Here is a 21,886-nt window from a genome sequence, read left to right on the forward strand (position 1 = left end):
GAGGACTACACTGCATTCAATTAAGCTCACTTTCACATACAGCAATTTGCACATCTTTTGACATTCATTCTTTATAACAGACCATATGCTATCCATTACCAGTATGCCCATGTGTTACCAGTGCTACACAATCTACTTTGGCTGCCAGCTGTAATTCAACATGCTGGTTGTTATCTATGAAGTTCATTTGTAGCATAGGGCCTTCATAATTGAGAGTCTGCCTATTTCCAACTGTTTATGTTGACCTGGTCCATTCCAAGCAGAGTTTGGAGGCCCTTCTAAGGCCCTTCTGCTAAATGTTGTCATCTTATGGGATCAAGAAAGTGTGACTTCTCTGTTGCATAATTCAATTCTATTCACTGTATCATCTTCCTTCATTGCCTGCTTGTTTGCTTCCTTCCTAATTGCTGCCTACGTACCTCTGCATTCACAACACTGGATTTTCCCAATTTTTCTCAGTGTCACTGTCTGAACATTTTCAGTCAGAATTTACCCCAAACCTTCCAAGGCACAGTTAATAAACACATACCCCTTAGTGATTTTTTTATATTCACTCTTACTATATACATGGAAACAGCAACAACATTCTTCTAATCATCAGGCACCGATGCAGTCTTCCCACACATATTAAATAAGTCATACAGCCACTCCATAAACAAAATGCATCATTTCTGCCTGTCACATCATTATGTTTCTACCAGCCTTTCAACTCCTATCTCTCCAATTACTTCAGTTCTATCATCTACGCTTGAAACCTCACTATATTTAATATTCTCACAGCATTTATTACTTCTTTTTTGTTCATTTTTCTTGGACTCACTTCAATTCCACTTTTTTGACATATCATCATCGTTTCCATATGGATCTCTAAAATATTCCTTTCCACAAATATTCCTCACTTCAAATTAATCCAAAATTAATTTAATCACTTTTATTTTTTATTCAGTTCCATCGAGTACAAGTTTCTTGTTTGCCTCTTTTACGTATATACCAGACAGTTTTTTAAAAATTTCTGTCAAAATTGTCTTTCTATCATTCTCACTTTTGCATGAATTATTCTTTGACATGCATTATTTTTTTTCACCTGTAGCCTTTTTTACTTAATTTTACCACATTTTCCACACTTCTCAGCATATTCCAAGCAGCTTTAACATTCCAATAGAGGGGAACATCTGTGCCTCAGAATTCAATTGTGGAGTTCTTGATATTCCAAAGAGATATGTTCATGCTGTCTTTTCCCTAGAGAGGAATCAGTTATTCTCCTGCCATCCAGTCCAGAAATAAATTGTTTTGAATGTCATAATCCACATACAATAGTTTGAGATCCATCATGCAAACAAATGTTGTAGACGTCATAAAATCTAGGTTCTTCCACAACAAGTAATCCAATTGGCTAGAAATAATCTTCTCTCCATTTGACTGTGAGTGTGAGCTGTTGATGCTTACTTATATCATCCTGTTGATGGTTATAACACTTCTTCCATCAGGACAATTACAAGCCTCAGGTCAGAATTTGGCTTGTTGTCTAGTCTGCTACCCTACTCCACAAAATCAGAGCAGTACAGCTCTTCCCTTTCAGCCCTCCCAATGTGCCAGATCAGCTGCAACTTCTATTTAGATTAAGCTGTAGAATTGTCACCAGTTCCATACATACCTGTTCTGACCCCGTCCTCCATCCAGTAACGAATGCCGAGACAAGCTTAACTTTAATAGCAAGACACCAAAACCTCGGTGGCTGAAAGCCAAGCAAAACAAACAGATAAGGACCTTGGCAGCAACTCAGAAAAACTCAGGCAGCAATAAACACAGATAAGGCTTGGCAGCAATCCAGCCTGCCAAGCTCACAGTATTGTCCTCCGACATTCAATCCTGTGTTGACTTCTGCAAAGAGGGGCGTGTACACAAGTAGCTTTTTATAGTATGGAGAGGAGCCTAATGACCACCAACTGAGCACAATTACCTCCTGTAATTGCGTAATTTTTCCTGACTCCTAGTAGCTCTTCGATGGCGTGCATCCAGAAACAACTCACTACTGGTCTCCGGCTCACTCTCCCTTGTCTCCTCTCCACTGGTCCGAGGCTCAGGTGCCTCCTGGTGGCCAACCAGCCTCTCTACGCCCTGCTCGGAGTTGGAATCTTGTCTAGGGTCCTCCACATCCTCCAGAGCCGACTCGGAGGGTCCCTCAATGTCGGAGTCTGGTGGCAGCTCCAACGGCTCCTGTTGGGCCACAACACATACCATACACCATGATTTCTGCTTCTGGTAGGTGCTTGCCAACGCTTCTTGGCAGCACCACTATCCAAGCCACAGTCTTCATAGTCAGCAATCACTGATGGTTCTCATCCAGCAATAGGCTGCCAAACTAGTTCTAGAACATAAAAACATAAAAGCATAAGCAGTGCCTTCTGGATCATATCCCTGGTCCATCTAGTTCAGCTGTTCTCATACTAGCCACCCAAGTGCACAAGGAAACTCACTAGACCCAGCAGATGGTCTTCAGAGGCAGTCACATGCCCATCAATGCTAATTGCCATTGATCCTGAGGATTTTCATGAATCAGTCCAACCCATTTTGAAGCCAACCAAGCTGATAAAGAATGCTAATAGCTGACATTTTGGTTTCCCCACTGTATACTGTGGCAGTAAATTTCAAAGTTCAATTATGCATTGTATAAAAAAATGCTTTAGTCTGCCTTGACTCTTCCTAGATTCGATTTCAGGGGGTGATCTCTGATTCTAGTATCTGGGGGAGAGAAAATAGCTTCCCCTTGTTTACTTTCATCAACATCATGCCCCTCAATCATGGCCCCTCTTATTTGCCTTCTCTCTAGACTAAAAAGCACTAAATATCATAGTTTCCACTTAGAGAAGCCCTTGATCATCTTAGTTACCCTCTCTGAACTTTCTCTAACTCCACTATATTCTTTTTTGGATAATGGCTTATTCCAGTTTCTCACTTAATTAATTGACACTTTGCTTTGGGGATACTACTCAGGATTCCATCTATTAATTCAGCCACATTCTGGCCCTCACACCTCAACAAACCTCCTTTAACTCCTTTCTCTGTCTCCCACAAAAGCAACCTACTTTTTCTAAAGCCATATTGGGAGGGTAAAAAGCCAATTGCCCGAACCTTTCATTATGATGACATATATAAATGTATACCACCAATTACTAGACATATATGCTATGTCAGTTTTTCCATATCAACAATTAATCATGCTTTCAGAATGATTCCTTTGCCATGGATACACCTGAATAGACCTACCGCGATTAGTCTCTCTTAACCCAAATATTTGAAATAGATCTTTAGTTAAGCATATGAATTCTGTTCTTTTGGGGTTGTCCATGGCAAAACCACTTTTCCTTGCTCTCTTACCTCATTTTCACTCATTTGTCTATGCCACTTAACAGAATAACATGATATTTGGATCATATGTATAAATTTTGCAACATTTTCCAAAACTCGCCAATTCTTTCATTATAAGCATATTGGAGTATTAATGGAAAAGTATTACCATACTACCAATTTGTGTTTTCATACAAATCCTAACAATCTCAAAGAATCCCATTCATACTTTCTAACATACATTGCAGCCCTTTAATTTATAATTGCATCAACACTTTACTTCTATAGTCATCATCTATATTCCAGAAGAGATCACATTCATTTAAATGCTGTTAAATTCTTCTCTTTTAGTTTCAGGAGTACACAATCTATCTATTTTTCTTCTTCCATTAATTAATGGCCTTTACTGAATCTTTCTTGTGAGTTCCAACTCTTTTTGCTTTTAGCAAGAAAAATGCTGTAATGTAAATATGTTTCACATTCTTCTCAGTTCCTTCTTCTGCTCTGTCTTCTCTTCTCTGATGATCATCATCAGCATCATCCAATTTCCAAATTTTAATAAAATTATTTTTATTCACTGATGTCTTCAGGAAGTTTAATTGGAAAAGCTACCAATTTGACACTATTATTAGTAATTATTAGATAATGGATCTTTTAGAGTGGGAATGAGCATAATAGTATAATGAATAGTAGCTCTAGAAAATGTTAACGTTTCACACAAACAGTGAATGAAATTCAATTAATAAGAGCTTAATGATAATTCCTAAACCAATGTCAGAGAAGGAAACAGATAGGTCTAATCTGCAACTCCATTTGCTTTGGAAAAGTTCCATTAACTTTAACAGGACTACTTTAGAATTCATAAATTAAATTTACAGCGCAACATTCTATTTTTTTGCCTGCTTCACAAGCAAATAGTTTTCTAGGGATGAGACATTCTGACAATTGTGCCTGTCCAATTGTATACATTTATTCATATGTTTCTTCATTCCCCTTTTATATTTGGTGGTACTATGTGTCAGGCCTGCAGCCGGTTCGTTTAGGATCTTTCACCTGCCACACTCTATTATTTTACTATGCTGTTTCATTAATAGGGAATTGGGGGGGGGATAGTAAGAAGTAGAATGTATTGTTGTCAAAATAAAATCCCTTTCTAGAAAGCCAAGGTCATCTTTTGTTCTCTACACCTCTGAGCCCAACTGGAACTGGATGGGTGGAACTGCCAGTGTGGCAGTGAAAGATTGGACCATGTGATGGACTTGTGGGTGTGTGGGCAAGATCTTGAACTTTCAACTGGGTGGGGAAACTTGGAAAGCTTTCAGATTCGGGTTTCCACAAATGTGCCAACATGTCTCTCTTAATAAATTGGAACTTTGAGGAATACTTTGCCTTGGACTCTGATTTAATTTTGGATGATATTTGGAATGCTGACATTATGTGCTGCAATTACTTATAGTTTTGCTTCATGTTTAGACATTGTACCAATGTGATATAATAGCCTGGATATTAAATGTTATCATCAAATGGGACTATCAAAGTATGCTTTCTCTGTTGCCCCCACTCTGTAACAGCATCTCCCCAGAGATAAGGACAGTACCTGTTCCCTAGGGTTCCAGAAAATTGTTAAAACCTGGCTTTGTTTCCAGGTCTGGAGTTGAAGTATTACTGTATATGTTAGACCTGGAAGCCATCTTTTGCATTGGGCCTTCAGGCCTGCTACATTCAATGCTGTGGAAAAATGGGAGGGGGATTATATGGAGTATGGGAGATATATAGTCATAATAACATTCCTTTCTCAGAGAGTCAAGGACATCTTGCCCTGCACCTGGGAGGCATCTCCAGTTGGAACAGTGCCCTATTGGGCCATGTGACGGACATGTGGGTTCTGGGCTTGGGTTTCATTTGGTGGGGGAAACCTGGAAGCTTTCAGATTCAGGTTTTCCCAGATGTGCCAATATTATATCAATGATAAAATGGAACTGAGGAACTTCAAGCCTTCTTTCGTTGTGGGTGTTACTTGGAACCCTGACAGTATAATTGTGATTGTTGGAGGGTCTGTTTTGTTTGATTTGCATTGTTTGACCATTTTCAACTGGATTGTTTGGTTTGATGTTTTATCTGCTTTTATGTATTTTCAACTTTTGTATGCCACCCAGAGTTGGATAGCTAATAAATTTGAATAAATAAATGACATCAAATATAAATGGATATAAAAGGATCACTGGCTGATTCTGGAGACGTGGAAACCTCTGGACATGTCCTTCTTTGCTGCTCTTTTTAGAGAGACATTCAAACAAAAACTAATCAAGGAGAGAAGCAACTTAGAACTGAGGAGAAATTTCCTGACAGTTAGAACAATTAATCAGTGGAACAGCTTGCCTCCAGAAGTTGTGAATGCCCTAACATTGGAAGTCTTTAAGAAGATGTTGGATAGCCATCTGTCTGAAATGGTATAGGGTTTCCTGCCTAGGCAGGGGGTTGGACTAGAAGACCTTCCAACTCAGGTATTGTATTGTATTGTATTGTATTGTATTGTATTGTATTGTACTGTACTGTACTGTATTGTATTGTATTGTATTGTATTGTATTGTATTAAAATACTTTCTTGATAGTTAATAGTATTCTGACCATTCCAACACCATTTATCTTCAGTGGTTGCTTAAAGCCAAATGGATCATAGTGCAGATAGCTAAATTCTGTGCAGCAGCACTAAAAATTCCCTGGATCTTGATGAACAATCCATTATAACCATTTTCTATAATTCATGCTCCAAACCTTATGATATTATCACTATGTTGTATTTTAGTATCTAATAACTATAGGCCATCCCAAGAGCCTGTGCTCTTGTTTACATACAACCAATAGATAGGCTGCCAAATTATGATTTCAATATTGATTTTATTTATTTGTTATTTTATCCTAGAACTTTTGAATAGATACTCTGAGCATTTTTAATTGTGTTGGTCCTTGATTGTAATAAAATATTAAATTTGAAGGTGGTTTCCAGCCAAGTCAGCCATGGAAACTCTTTGGACAAGTCACTTGTTCTCACCCAAACATTATTTACAGGGCTAGTCTTCTGAGGATAAAACACAAGCAGATCACCTGTAAGATAATTTGAATGCTTCGGAAAGAGAGGATAAAAGGGGAGGAACAATCCTCTGTAAATAATGTTGTGTTTAATGGAGACTCCCCAAATTTATTAGACCTCTACTTACTGCTAGTTGAGGATGGTGGCATTTGAACAAAGAATTCTTGTGAGAATGAAGTCAGGGTAGGTTGATAATACTTAATAGCAGTAATTGTGAGAGAGATCATGGAGTCTTTGTGGTAAACCAATTAAATAAGAGGCAACAGTGTGTGGCAGCAGCCAAAAAAAGCCAACACAATCCTAAATTGCATTAACAGAGGGTTACAATCAAGATCAAGTGAGGTACTAATACCACTCTATAAAGCCTTAGTAAGACCACACCTAGAATACTGCATCCAGTTTTGGTCACCACACTATAAAGAAGATGTTGAAAGAGTGCAGAGAAGAGCAACCAAGATGATTAGGGGACTGGAGGCTAAAACATATGATGAATGGTTGGAGGAACTTGGCATAGCTAGTCTAGTGAAGAGAAGAACCAGGGGAGACAGGATAGCAGTGTTCCAATATTTGAGGGGCTGCCACAGAGAGGAGGGGGTCAAGCTATTTTCTAAAGCATCTGAAGGAATAATGGATGTAAACTGAACAAGAAGAGATTCAACCTGGAAATAAGGAGAAATTTTCTGACAGTGAGAGCAATCAACCGATGGAACAGCTTGCCTTTAGAAGTTGTGGGAGTTACATCACTGGAGGCTTTAAAGAAGAGACTGGATTGCCATCTGTCAGAAATGTTGTAGGGTCTGCTTAGCGGGGGGTTGGACTAGATGACCTGCAAGGTCCCTTTCAGTTCTGTTAATCTGTAATCTGATTTTAAAGGGTCACATATTGTAGACTTTAAGTTATACTGAGATTTTTCAGTATAACTTAATGCCCAACCCTTTTTGCATAGCAATAAAAAAAAATGTGAGATACTGTTTTTGGGGAAGGGCTATGGTTCAGATCATGCTCCAGCAGCAGTACATGATATTGTGCCTAAACCAAAAGGGAAGAATTATCTTAATCCCACAATCATCTCACAGTTCTTCAGAGTTTCCTTAAATCACAAAGTGTCATATGATAGGAAACGTCCAAAGTTCATAAGGAGACTGAGGAGACAAAGTAGAACCAAGAGACAGCAAAATGAAGGTGTTCCTTTCCTTCTTTGTTTTGCTAGAGATTTTTGGTAAGTAGAAAAAAGTACTATCTAAGATTGGGGGGGCGGGGGTTGCAGGTCAAATCATTTTCTATGTAGCATAAGTGTTGTGTAGAAGAATCAAGAATTTGATCATTTGTGATTTATTTGTAATTCAGTCAGAAAAAGGTAATTTCCATGTAGATAGGTTTTGGGGTGATTTGCAGAAGGAGCATGCTCATAGCAATTCTGCAGCTTGGATTTTTCCATTCCTTTCCTTCTATCTAAGCTTCTCCCTCCATCCTGCAGCCCCCCTATGTGTAAAGCCTGAAGCTACCACTGTGAGATAACTTCTGTTAAATATGCATTGCTATTTAAGATTCAAAGACCAAGCTCCCTTAATGCAAGAACTGATTAAAGCAGAAGTCACAATTTATTTATAGAAATTAAACACAGCAACAGTACCATAACTGTTGAGAACTGAAAATATTTTATTGCAATTTGCAACATTTTATTATATAAAATACCACAGTAATTACATTATAAAATAGAGATTGAATGTTTCTCTGGCAGTGTAATGAAAAGAATACTTAGGACTATGGAGTTGATTTCAAAACTATGATCTAATGTTTAATATAATCCCATCAAGTTTTACAACAACATTGTAATGTAGGCTGGTATTATAATCTTTAAATTACAAATAGCTGAGATGAAAAGAAATTATGGTTTGCATAAACAGAAAGTTCATTTTCCCCACAGTATATCAATTCCCATGATCATATCTATGGTGTTTTGCAAATTTGTATTTTGCTTGCATATTAATTGTAAAATGAAAAGAAACAAAATTATTTATTTACACTTTTCTAGGAATTGGTTAAACATATGTGTAAAATTTTAATTCATGGTAATGATTATCATGGTATTTTATTTTGTTTTATTCAGTGAGTGTAGCTGTACTATCTGCCTTACTGTAACTTTCTGTTTGACAAGGAGAGTAACACTTTTAATTGCAGATAGGACTTTGCTCAGCTGAATTTCTTTAAAAAAAAACCGATCTCCACAAGAAGCATAGATAACATCTACTTTATGCAACCATTTATCATACATTGGAAATCTTTCAATCCCATGATTCTTTCACCTGCATTTATCAGTGACAAAATCCAGAATCAACTTGTCAGTTAGGGTAAAGCTAGAACATGGATATTTCTATAATTTAAAGAGGCAAAAGATTTTATAATGGAGCTTGGATTTTTTTATTATCCAATGTCTCATACAGAATTAGTGTTGAATGAAGTGGAAGCTACTATTAAGTTTTCCAATACTTAGGCCATGCATCATTGAAGATTTGTTTCTATTTGAAGTCCCATCTAGTTCAAAGATTCGATGAGTGAACAGAAGTCATCATCACCAAAGAGATGTTGTACACAAATCACCAATATTTATATATTTATTTAAAACATTTATATAGCTGCCCACCTTATAACAAACTTCAGGCAGGCAAAAAGTAAAACAATATAAAAACCATATCAAAATTACAAAAAATAAACACATTAAAAACAAAGTATGTTCCTGCTTTGGCTAATTGTCTCTGCTAAGTGTAGCAAGTTATAATAATAATACAATAGCAGAGTTGGAAGGGACCTTGGAGGTCTTCTAGTCCAACCCCCTGCCTAGGCAGGAAACCCTATCCCGTTCCAGACAAATGGCTATCCAACATCTTCTTAAAGACTTCCAGTGTTGGGACATTCACAACTTCTGGAGCAAGCTGTTCCACTGATTAATTGTTCTAACTGTCAGGAAATTTCTCCTCAGTTCTAGGTTGCTTCTCTCCTTGATTAGTTTCCACCCATTGCTTCTTGTTCTACCCTCAGGTGCCTTGGAAAATAGTTTGACTCCCTCTTCTTTATGGCAACCCCTGAGATATTGGAACACTCCTATCATGTCACCCGTAATCCTTCTTTCTATTAAACTAGACATACCCAGTTCCTGCAACCGTTCTTCATACATTTTAGTCTCCAGTCTCCTAATCATCTTTGTTGCTCTTCTCTGCACTCTTTCTAGAGTCTCCACATCTTTTCTACATCGTGGTGACCAAAACTGGATGCAGTATTCCAAGTGTGGCCTTACCAAGGCATTATAAAGTGGTATTAACACTTCATGTGATCTTGATTCTATACCTCTGTTTATGCAGCCTAGAACTGTGTTGGCTTTTTGGCAGCTGCTGCACACTGCTGGCTCATATTTAAATGGTTGTACCACTAGGATTCCAAGATCCCTCTCACAATTACTGCTTTTGAACAAGGTGCCACCTATACTGTACCTGTGCATTTCGTTTCTCTTGCCTAAATGTAGAACCTTACTCTTTTCACCACTGAATTTCATTCATTTTATTAGATAGTGCCCAATGTTCAAGTTTGTCAAGATCCTTCTGTATTTTAAACCTGTCTTCTGGAGTGTTGGCTATTCCTGCCAGCTTTGTGTCATCTGCAAATTTGATGAGTTCCCCATTTATTCCCTCATCCAAATCATTGATGAGATGTTGAAGAGTACTGGGTCCAAAACAGAGTTAACTGACATTCTGTCAACGAACTAACCAGTTCAAGCCCTAGGCAGATTGTGTGGAAGTTGGAAAGGGTCTGCTCATTTTCTCTGCAGGACATTAATACAACCAAGCAAATGATTGAGTTGAAGTGTTGCTGTTGTTGTTTTGAGCTTGGTGGTGGTAGTTAATTCTTCAATTTCTGAGATCTAGGAGTTGCAGGAAGCAGCTTCTGTTTCTGTTATGTTTTACTCTGAGTCTGCCTTGTTTTCATGCAACTATTTCTCTCTTATGATTCATTGCCAAGGATCAGAGCTTTCTGGATCCCTTGTTGCCATCACTGGCTCATCTGGACATTTGCAATCCGGATCCTTGTTCTTATCCTCACCCAGACTGTTTGTTACTCTGTGGAACAGAAATTGAAGAAAAAGCCATTGATGGTTGCCTAGCAACTAGCAGACACATTTACAGTTTAAGAGTTGATGAGAAAAACATAGGCAGGGAATATCAAATATTTACTTCCTTTCTTGTAATACCACCCACGAAAGTAGAAAACCCATGCTAGCTTGAAGCATACCAGCATTGGAATTTAACCTCAAGGCTTCCTCACAACTCAGGGAATGGTGTGAGATGAAGGATCTGTGACTTCTTGTTTGCTAAGGGCCTTTGTTGAAAGTGTGAGAGGTGAGGTTAGGTTGCCCGTGTTATCAACATGCCCCGGAGCTGAAGTGCACTTTGGCCATGTATGATAGTAACCATGCATTAAATGATGGGCTGGAAAGAGAGCTAAGTGTGAAGCGGTAGATGCTGGCTGTGTTTCTTTGTGCAAGTGGTTAATTGGATATCTGCATTTGTCCTGGCCCCTCCCACATCATCCGGGTGGTGAAGAGATTGGAACAGCAATTATGTTGACATTGAGGACACCACAGTGAACAATTCCACTGAAGGGGCTTGTGGTATATGTTTTATGCTTATTGTTAAATATTAGTTAATATTCAAGATGCCAGTAACACACTCTGGGCTCTCTGATTGGCTGAGAGCCTCAGAGGGTGTTGCCGGCCGAACGTTACTGTTGATTGGCCGAGGGACTGTTGTCAGCGGTTGCTGTCCCGTCCCCGGCCGGTGATTGGTTTAAATTTAGTATAAGTACCTTGGCGCGAGTTTTGTTGTTTGAATCGCTGTCATCCAGAATAAACCGAGTTGTTAGTTGAAACCTGGCTGCGCGTCGTCCCTCCGTCAAAACTTAAAACTGGCGACGAAGGTGGGATTTGGCGATTCCACGCAAGCCTAGGTTAGAGAGAGAGAGGTTCTATCAGCTAGCTGCCACAAGTCGCTACTCGCGCCGGCACCGCACGCTGAGGAAAAAATTTTCCTGTCACGACCTCCTCCCCTCAGCTCCTCACTCATCAGCCTGCCGAACTCTTAATCAACATGAATTCCTTACCGCCATTCGCTCCTTTTGGCTCCGCCGGCGAATCCTGGGAAGGATTCATGGAGCGGTTTGAAACTTATCTAATTGCTACCAAAAATCAGGCTCAAACAGATGAGGAGAAGTGCAGCTTCTTTTTATCATGCTGCGAACCCTCTATGTTCGCCTCAGCCAGAGCTATGGCTGCCCCCAGACCGGCATATAAGTTAGGCTGGGACAACTTAATGGCGAAATTGAAGGGGCACTATGCCCCGACACCCTCCAAAATTGCCCGCAGTTTCGCGTTCCGGAGAAGAGTTCAAAAGCCGGGAGAGTCGATTAGTCAGTTTTTAGAAGCCCTGCGCACTGTGGCGTCCCAGTGCGATTTCTCAAACCTCGAAGAAAATTTAGTCGAGCAGTTTGTGTGCGGAGTGCGGGATGTACATTTAAGAAGCCGCATGTTCCGTCATCACGATATAACACTACTTCAGGCAGTGGAGATAGCCAGAGCAGCCGAGCTCTTTGAGCAATCCACCACAGATTTGGAGCGGCTGCAATTGTCATCCCAAAATCCAGGGCACGTTCAATTATCCAGGCCCAACCCCCCTGCCGGGCCTGCTCGTGAGTGGGAGGCTCCGAGAGGCCCATGGTCGCGCCTCCACATCGATTTCGCTGGTCCTTTCCACGGCCAGAACTTCCTGGTTGTGGTGGATGCCTACTCCCGGTGGGTGGAGCTAGTCCTCATGGGCTCTACCACAGCCGAGAGTACGGTTAGGGCTTTACGGAAACTGTTCGCAACCCATGGGTTGCCGGACATAATGGTATCGGACAATGGGCCCCAGTTCACATCCACATTTTCCAGGAGTTCTTGGCCGAGCAAGGGATCCGGCATGCGCCCATAGCCCCGTACCACCCGGCCAGCAATGGCCGGGCAGAACGGGCAGTCCGCTCAGCGAAGGAGGCGCTGGGCCGCATGGACCGGGGCGACTGGCAGGCGAGGGTGGCGGCTTACCTGCTAAGCCAACATTCCACCCCCTGCCCAACTACCAACAAAAGCCCCGCGGAGCTCTTGATGGGCCGGCGCCTGCGGACTCCCCTGGATAGGCTTCACCCGCTCTATTCAGGGGATCAGCCGAGCAATCTGGGGGTTCTTCCTCCCCGTTCCTTTAAGTTAGGGGATTCCGTGTGGGCCCGGTCCTTTGCGGGGGAGCCTAGATGGGTGCCAGGTTCTATCATTGACCTGACCGGCCCATGTTCTTTTAGGATCCAATTGGCTGATGGATCCCAATGGAGACGCCACCTGGATCAGCTAAGGAGGCGTCTCCCGTCGCAGGCTGGTGGCCGCGAACCCCCGAGTGACAACACCGCAGTACCGGGGTTGCAATGTGAAGCCTTCGCCGCACCAGGCCTCAACCTGCGCCAACCACAAAGTTCTCAAGCCGAGAGACCGCAAACAAGGGCCTTCGCCACACCAGGCCCCCACCTGTGCCAATCACAAGGTTCCCAAGCCGAGATACCGCAAACAAGGGCCTTCGCCACACCAGGCCCTGCCTACCCAAGCGCCAACTACAAGGGCGCTGCACTTACAGCTCAATCCGAGGACACGATCCAGAGGGTCCCTCCTACGGTCAGTGACGCGCCCCCACGGCCAAACCTACCTTTGCAGTTGAGCCCGCCTTCTGGGCCTTCCCAAAATGGCGTGCCTCGGAGCTGCACTCCCTTCGGGGAGGAGCTACCACGAGGAGGTCCTCCTCCGCCGACGACTTCCCCTGCAATAAGAAGATCTGGGCGGGTCCGGCGCCGCCCAGCATACCTTAAGGACTACGCATGCTCCGTTTCGGGCATGCGCAGAACTGGGGGAAAGGGGTGTTAAATATTAGTTAATATTCAAGATGCCAGTAACACACTCTGGGCTCTCTGATTGGCTGAGAGCCTCAGAGGGTGTTGCCGGCCGAACGTTGGCCGAGGGACTGTTGTCAGCGGTTGCTGTCCCGTCCCCGGCCGGTGATTGGTTTAAATTTAGTATAAGTACCTTGGCGCGAGTTTTGTTGTTTGAATCGCTGTCATCCAGAATAAACCGAGTTGTTAGTTGAAACCTGGCTGCGCGTCGTCCCTCCGTCAAAACTTAAAACTTATCATAAAGCAGTGGTTGGGATTTCCATTTTGTTAAAAGCTGTAGTGGAGACAAATTTTATTTGTGCATATAAATACTGCCAAGGTTGGGATTTCCATTTTGTTGAAAGCTGTAGTGGAGACAAATTTCATTTGTGCATATAAATACTGCCAAAGCTACTGGCTTATAATTGACTCAAAACTGGGGGACAAATACAGAATCAAGCTAAACACATTCTGTCACTAAATCACATGACATTAATAGAAACTTCAAGAAGAAATTAGATAAGGAAAGTCTATGTTTATGTGTAATGTGTGTGTGTGTGTGTGTGTGTGTGTGTGTGTGTGATGGAGAAGTGTTAAATATATTTTCAAGTGTTGACATTTTAACCAATATAAGAATTTGACTGATATTTTTAATAACTTAAAGCTTAAAAAATCCCAATAATTTTGGTCATCAGTAGATTCAAACATAAGCATATTACATTACATCCACTCCAGCCTAGACAATTCTCGATTTTTCTTGTTTTACAGTCAGAAATAGAATCAGAGAGATGAAGCAAGCTATTTAGGCCATCAAATCTAACCTGCTGTTCAATCCAGAAATCCAAAATGAAGCATATCCAATAGATAATTTTCCAGTCTCTGACTGAAAATAAATTTTCTCCACTAGCAAGTCATAATGCTATTCCCCTATCCTGGAAATGGCACAAAACTGTTTCAGCATGAAATGTCATGTCTTCATTGCCAATCTGTATCTAACTTTTCTTGCTCCTGTTACATTACTCGGCTTTAAGATAACAAATGACAAAAAGGAATACATTTTAAAATCTATCCTTAAATAATAGCTTGAATAAGGAAGAAAAATACTATTCTAACACTGATATAAGTATGGTTAAGTTACATTTGCATAAATCATGGGCTAGTGAGATGAAGGCAATATCACAGAGTCTTGGGAAGAAAAGGATTGTGCCGGTGATATTGTTAAGTATAGGTAGGGCATGATTTTCATCCCAGGAAGAGATTTTACACTTTCCTCAGTAACAAATCGATTTCACTATCCAAACGTCTGGGCTTTCCCACCCACCCCTCTAATTTTCAACAACAAGAGGTTTTCTTGTAATTTAGGTCAATCCCTCTTCCGCACTCTGTGGTTAAGAAAAAGATATTGACCTTCTGTGTGATACTGGTCTAGAGACTTGAAAACCTTTATCCATTCTCTCAGTTTTACCTTTTTTTAATTGATCCAATTTCTCTGCATTTTTCTTAAGGTAATGCAGAGAACCGAAGATAGGAAGGGTTCAAAATGGGACTGACTAATGCATAATAAGGTGGACTTATTATTTCCTGTGATTTTGATGTTAACAGTTCTTTTGATACAACCTAAAATGGCATTTGCTTTTTTTAGTGCTATGTCACACCTCTGAGTAATGCTGTGGATGATCAAATACAGTTCCAGTTCATACATATAATTACTATCTGCAGTCATGGCTTTTTATTTTCACTTCTGTTTTTAAGGCACCATTAATAAAAAAAATACTTTTTATTTCTTCTCTTTCTCTCTGTCCACACTGTCATCTAATCGGGATGATTTATTACATCTTTGCCCCTTAAATTTCACAAACTCCTGTTAAGTCTCCCTGATTGGGTCTGCCAGGAAGAGAACAGATTTATTTTTTAAGTTGTTAAGAATAGTTTCAAACTGCTATGATATTAAAAAAATGTATCTACCATATTTTTTCTTCTAAATTGAATCACATAAGTTGGTGAGGAGAAATTAGGATTGAAATTATAATAATGAGGGAGACTTTTTCTAACCCCTTCCTCTATTCAAGAAGTGATCCACATAAAAACATCCTCTCTGAAGTTGCTATTACTTTGGGGAGAAGTTTCCATTGATGCTATAATACATGGGTCACCAACCTTTTGGACTTCAGGGCCACTAAATTCATAATTTTAAATCCCGCGGGCCACTAATATGATCTGCCTAATGACCGGAGGGGTGGGCGTGGCAAGGTGGTCATGTGACTGAGTGGGCATGGCCAATTTGATGTCACTCACATTGAGGGGCGCCTTGACAGCCTCTACTCGCCACTCCTCAGCTACCCACCTGGGCTCCTTAGGGCCCCAACAGGAAGGAGTTGCTGGAGCTAAGCAGTCTCCATGAGAAAGATTTGGCAAATAGCTGGCTCAGTTCAAATTGGATCTGACCAAGAAGGAGGCTCAGCAGAAGCACCTAATCGAGGACTACAAGCAGAGGCTTTCCAAGGCTTTCCAAGCAGAGGGAAGACCTGCAGGACTGCAAGGCCATGTGCCAGCACCCGGAGGCTTTTTCTGTGGACCACCAAAATTTTCTCGCAGACCACCTGTAGTTTACAGACCACCAGTTGGTGACCACTGCTATAAAGGAGAATATTTGTAGCTCAGGATTGAAATGAGGGGTCCTTGTTGCTCTCCGAGGGTAATGAAACACCTGCAAGAAAACAAGTAAGCTCAGAAAGCAATAAGGGCCCCTCACTATAATATTTTCTCTTTTAGTTCTCCCTCAGCTTGGTGGCGTTTTGTTATTATACGAGATCAATTTTATTCTTCCTTAAAACTAGAAACTTGATTTTATTCTCTGTGATAGTGTTTCGGAATTAGAAGAATGCAACATAGCTCATCTTTTTTTCAAGGTTACACATACTCAACTTCTTCAGTGTCTCTTTGCAGGGATTAGATTCCAGTTCCTTGATCATCTTTGTTGCCTGTTTCTGGTTTAATTTTTTTGATTTTTTTAAAATTAAAGCTATGATTAGTATTACAAAAAATGCTGAAGGTGAGGGGTCAAGCCAAACAGACCTGTGATTTGTAAATTATACTTAGGTTAATATAGCCTAAAATTGCAATTGTTTTCTTTGCAGTCACATCACTTTGTTGACTTATATTCAGTTTACAATTACAATTCCAAGATCTTTTTCATAAACACTATAAACCAAGGCGAGCCAGGCATCTGACAAGTTTGCAATTTGATGATCCCCCTCCCCTTTTTTTGAAGCTCCCCTCTAGTCATCTGGCATTTCTCAAAGGTTACACATAAGAACTTGGTCTGATTAACACCTAACTTTTTCAATATACTTCAGCAGGGGTCTCCAACCTCTGGTCTGTGGACTGGCATCAATCCATGGCATGCCAGAAAATGGTCCACGCAAACAAGCAAAGACTCATCCGCAGGATCCAGGCAGCACATGAAGCCATGCCCCTTCCGGTCCATGGAAAACACTCTCTCCATAGAACCGGTCCCTGGTGCCCAAAAGGTTGTGGGTTGCTGTACTGCAATATAATTAATTTGTCCATGAGATTTAAACTCATCTAAAGTAAGTAATTATCCTCTGACCATCTCTGTATCAGTCACAGGCTTCATCTTCCCTGTCATCTTCTTCCCAATTTCCAGGTGAAGCAATATTTTTATTACCCCAAAGCATTGTGTCTTCTAAGCAGCTGATATACAGTTTCCTTTCCTTTCCTTCCTTTCTTTCTTTTCCTTACCTTTCCTTCTTTCCTTTCCTCCGTCCCTTCCCTCCTTTCTTTCCCTTCCCTTCCCTTCCCTTTCCTCTAGTGAACTTTGTACCTCAACTTCATTTGCTAGTGAACTTTGTACCTCAACTTTGCACCAACTCCAACTCTTCCTTCGTAACCTGGTCAGCAACACAAGTCAGAAATTTCTCAGAATAACTGTATTTACATGAGGGGAAAAATATGTTTTGAAGAGAGAGAATTGTCAACGGATTTTGTAACGTCCCTTTCTTAGAACAAAGGGTGATAGAGGAGAAAGATGGTTCATTCAAGATGATTGCTTCTGCTGAACTGACATCTCCAAAGTAGATGATGTTAAAGGTACCCAATTACTAGCCAGAGATTGTTATTTCTGGAGCAGATACATTTACAGATAATGTGCAGAGAATTAAACAAGAAATCTACTTCTACATGATTTGGTTACTTTTGTACAAGTGATACATGGATGAATGATAGCAAATAATGAAAGATTCTGTATCTAGGAATATTAGCTGTGAGAAAGGGTGAATGCAATAAAAATTTACAATTCTTTGTTATAGTTAGGCAGTTATAGACTCCACAGACCATGTCTTCTCAATAACGTATTTGTTTTCTTGGTTCTATCAACAAATCAACTTGTTTGCGGGTGTGTATGTGAAGATCCTTAAATAATCTCACATTTATTGTTTCCCAAAGAGGATTTTTTTTCCTTTCAAAGGCTGCAGTAATTTAATACTTGGCTTAACAATAATGTTTGGTCTAATTTAATGGAATATACAATTTCTAATTGTGTTGAAGCCCCTTCATCACATATTGGCATTAGAAAAAGACACTGTTCCAAATAATATAACTTGCATTTTCTAACAAAAGTAAATTGAACATATGAGAACTTTTCAGACATTAGCTTGAGTGAATTGCTATGGAAGAAAAGCTCATACTTCTTAATTTGTTCTACTTTGCTCCATAAGTTATGTGAGTGTGTGTTTTTGAGAATCTGACAAAGATTAAATGAGTATAAACTATACATGCAGGTTGCTCACACAATTATAGTCCTTGAATAGGCAAAATCTTTGATTATAAAAGGCAAACATTAATTTCAATCTTTCTGCATGTGCATTCACACAGTACAGAAGGAGCTGTGCAGGATCTACGAATGAGCAGAAGAACGAAAGAAGCATTACTTGGATGGCGAGTGATCATCTTGAGATGCTTCACCCACTGTCTAAGAATGGGCCCAACATTAACCAAGGGCATATTCATGCCACCACCATTTCATTTCTCAAGTCTTAGATGCAATAGAAAGCTGTGTATGATTACTGGATTCCCCCATTCTGATGACCTGAAATGCTGAGTACAAGGGGCAGTGCCCAAGCCATTTCAATTTCTTTAGAAACACTGACCACAACTTCACATCAAAGAGCAGGCATGTAGGGCAGAGGAGAAAAATGGAGAGAGGGAGCGAGGAAGGAGTTCTTCCATGTCAAGGAAAAGGGGGACATTAACAAAATAGTAAATAATTAATTAGTAATTTCACCTTACTTTTTTTTTTTTTGCTTGTTTGCTTCCAGCACTGACAAGCTAGCATTTTCCTTATAAGATCACAAGTTCAAGGGTTTAGGAGAAGTGGTAATTTATTTATTTAATGTATCATACATGGACTAGCAATATAAATTAACATTTCAACTAGATTAGCAGAGTCCAATATAAATATTAAATAGATATATGTTCAAATATTAATGACTAGGCCAGGGGTGTCAAACTCAATACCATCATGGGCCGTATCGGGCCATATCGGGATGGAGTTTTTTGCCTTTGAGGATCTGGGTGGGTGTGGCCTGTGCGGGCCATATCTGGCCCATGGACTGTCAGTTTGACAGGTCTGGTCTAGGCCATTGAAGTGCAGCATCATTTACCTTAAAGAAATCAGATGCTGGACTGGTATATGCCCTCAGTTTACACCCAGTCAAAATATGGTAATAATTCCCTCCAATGAGAAAATGAAACCTCAGCAAACGAGGGAAAAGTAATATCATAGCAATTTCTCCAAGCCAATGTCTTCCCAACATGGCTGACATTCTGGGAACCCAAATGTCTGGACCTTCTTTCAGACTGGTTCAGAACCCTTCTGTGGAAGGGCCCCTAAAAGGCCTCTTATGGCGGGATCCTACTGTAATAACTGGGAGCCAGAAATCTTCCTTACTTGATCTCACCTATGGCAATTCCATCTCCCAGGACAAAATTCACTCTCTGAGAAGACTAGATATGCGAGAAAGTATTTTTAAAATAATAGCAATTGACAGCTCTTCATCATAATGAGTACAAAACACTGCAAGGGTCTTCCAGGGCAGGAATTAATTCACAATTCATTTGCTATGTTTGTTTAGATCTCAATTACATTGGATGTGACAGAAAATCAGGCTGTCCAATATGTATGTATGATTATTTTCTTTGAATGTTACACAAGAAGCATGAATTGTGTGAGGAGCTGCTGACTATAGTGCTTGCTGGATTTTGCCATATTTAAAGCCTTTCTGGAAATTCTCTAGAAATCATTGTCTAAAGCAGGTAACTAAATTGCAGTGGAACAATATTTGAGTAGAAAATAAACAACACTGACAGGAAGAGGAGACTAGTTTGGCTAAATAACAAATGTGTCCCTACCCCAATTATTCTGTACTTAAAGTGAACCTTCAACATTGGCTAATTGCATGCCTGCCAAAGTATACAGAGCAGAATTACTTATAAATCCATTTGAGCATAGCAATACCAGCAATACGCATTCTGCCATAAAGCAAAAGTGCTGTTGAAAATATAACAAAGCACAACACATAGAGTTGTTAAGTCTTTGTACTGTCATCAAGGACATCAATCAGTCTGACCAGGGTGTATCAAGTGGCATTTTAATACCTGGGGTGATATCTGAAATACACAGAATGCTCATTTACAAATGAACAATATGCAGTACCTTCAACAGATGCTTTCACTTTCCATCCATTTGCCAAAAATACATGTTGCTTGGTCGCAAACATTTTTACAAAACTTTTTCTATTTCTAGTAATGCACTGTGATGCTCCACTATCAACTACCCACAAATCATGGTCTATTGGTGCATTGCTAGACATAGCCAAAGTAGACATAGCTAAGTAGACATTAGGGTTCTTCTTAGCTTTTCTAGTATTCTGTTGTTTTGCATTTTTACAGAATCTAGCTATATGTCCCTTAGCCCCACAAGAAAAACATTTTCTAACAGTATAGGCAGTCAAAGATAACTCCTCATGTTGTGGAGTTTCTCTCTCAGTTGTTCTCTTTCCATCCTTCTTCTTGACTCTTCCAACAGCCGTGCAGTTATGTCAGTCAATGTTAGTTCATTTCGGGATAGGACTTCAAGGAAAGATATAAAATCATCATAACTCTCATCCAGTGAGGAAAAAATGATGTAAACTTGATGTAGCTCTGAAAAAAATCAGTTCTTTTTCATGTAGCTCCTGGAAAACTCCTTTCATAAAGTTTAAATGAGCTAACATATCTCCACCTTTCAGAAGACGTGCCCTAAACAGTTTGCGTGTGGTATGTATATGTGCACCTACAGTGTCACATACATAAATCCTCTTCAAATTCTCCCAACATCTTGAAGCAGAATTTTCTCCACGAATATGTACTAATTGTTGGTCAGTCAGGGTAAGACCAATTATATACAATGCTTGTTCGTTGCATCATTGAAAATCTGCTATCTTCTTGGCATCGTCCTCGTCATCTGGATCCCAAGAAGTTACATCTGGTGGATTCTGTACAGCATCCCATAATCCCTCCCTACGCAGGAGTAGACTTCATAGACCAGGAAACATAGTTTGTTCCATCCAACCAGGTTATCAGTGATAGACTTGTTGATGGGTCGTGTGTCATCTTCTCCAGGATAGTAACAATTACAAAAATAAACAACTGTCTGTATACGGTATTGCATATCAATACCAACTTCAGCTACGTCTGGTATAACCTGGGCCCATAACCAATGTTGGGTAAGCTCCCCATTGGAGAACGCGTGCGTGCAGAGAAACGTAGTGAGCGTGGTGTAGAAGAACGCATAAACCAGCATATGGAGACACTGAATTGTGAAACAGATAGTGTTTTACTTCCATGGGAATAGAGGTATGTAGAGTCCAATTCATACACGGTTAAGACAGTCAGTCACCAACGTTCACAGTTAAGGGGCGATCCAACAAACACAGTCCAGAACCATATAAACAGTTCAGTACACAAAAATCGCTAACAGTTGCAAAACTCACGCTGGTCAATACACAACATATCTACAACCATCATCCAACAATCAGCCTCTAACAATCAGCCTGGCTCCATCTTATGGCCGCTTGAGGAAATAGCCATCAATCACATTTACAGCAGTAATTAAAGATACAGTATTACTATCATGGTTTATATATTGCCAACCCAACTGTTAGATTACATTCCTAACACACAACTACTTCATTTTTTTAGTGGCTTAGTAAACACACACACACACACACACACACACACACACACAATTAAAATATATTGGTGTGTTTGTATAAATGTATTTTAATAATTGGGTAAATGGTAAAGACACACACACACACACACACACACACACACACACACACAATTAAAATATATTGGTGTGTTTGTATAAATGTATTTTAATAATTGGGTAAA

General features: G+C 40.2%; 1 protein-coding gene across 2 annotated transcripts in view; it reads left to right on the plus strand.

Moving 5' to 3' along the window:
- Positions 1–7,496: 7,496 nt before the first annotated feature.
- Positions 7,497–21,886, plus strand: part of AMN (amnion associated transmembrane protein) — a 104,234-nt gene continuing 89,844 nt past the window's right edge. Inside the window, exon 1 of one of the 2 annotated variants that reach the window (XM_087726715.1) lies at positions 7,497–7,658. In XM_087726715.1, coding sequence (XP_087582841.1) covers positions 7,616–7,658 — 43 coding nt within the window. In that variant the 5' untranslated portion in view covers positions 7,497–7,615. The remainder of the gene's footprint in view (positions 7,659–21,886) is intronic. The other variant, XM_087726720.1, reaches the window with a different exon arrangement.

This window comes from Thamnophis sirtalis, unplaced genomic scaffold, assembly GCF_051295495.1.
Source record: "Thamnophis sirtalis isolate CommonGarterSnake01/CBP01778 unplaced genomic scaffold, rThaSir2_p1.2 scaffold_1, whole genome shotgun sequence".
Lineage (NCBI taxonomy): Eukaryota > Metazoa > Chordata > Lepidosauria > Squamata > Natricidae > Thamnophis > Thamnophis sirtalis.